Source organism: Camelina sativa, unplaced genomic scaffold (assembly GCF_000633955.1).
Source record: "Camelina sativa cultivar DH55 unplaced genomic scaffold, Cs unpScaffold16912, whole genome shotgun sequence".
Taxonomy (NCBI): domain Eukaryota; kingdom Viridiplantae; phylum Streptophyta; class Magnoliopsida; order Brassicales; family Brassicaceae; genus Camelina; species Camelina sativa.
In genome coordinates this window covers 1-305 of record NW_010937929.1, presented here as the reverse complement: position 1 = coordinate 305, position 305 = coordinate 1, and the positions used below count along the sequence as shown (strand labels likewise).

General features: G+C 48.9%; 1 protein-coding gene across 1 annotated transcript; it reads right to left on the bottom strand.

Annotated features, from left to right (window-relative positions):
• Window positions 1-5: 5 nt before the first annotated feature.
• On the bottom strand, window positions 6-302 carry LOC109132067 (condensin-2 complex subunit D3-like; the record flags this gene model as incomplete). Its single annotated transcript, XM_019243195.1, has 1 exon — window positions 6-302. A coding segment is annotated over one exon (297 nt), but the record flags the coding sequence as incomplete, so codon positions are not given.
• Between the last annotated feature and the right edge of the window lie 3 nt (window positions 303-305).

Below are 305 nucleotides of genomic sequence, written 5' to 3'. Positions count from 1 at the left end.
GCAACCACTCTCGATTCCAATCCCGAATCTCTAACATTCTCGCTTGTTGCTGGTTCTTCAGGTTCACCGTTTCCACGACTCGTCCCACAGGCAACCCCTTGGTTAGCCATGGACCTTGCCTTTGCAGCCTCGTGCTTCTGCATATCGTAAATAAGCTCTTTCTGAAGCTGTTTGTCAGCGACGAGCATTTCTTCAATCTCGTTCTTGTAGTCTTTGAGGAGGACACGGAGGCAGTCCATGAGCGAACCTGTAAGAGGACTGTTCTTGCTCTCCAATAGCCTCTTGAGCTCAATGAAGATTGGAAT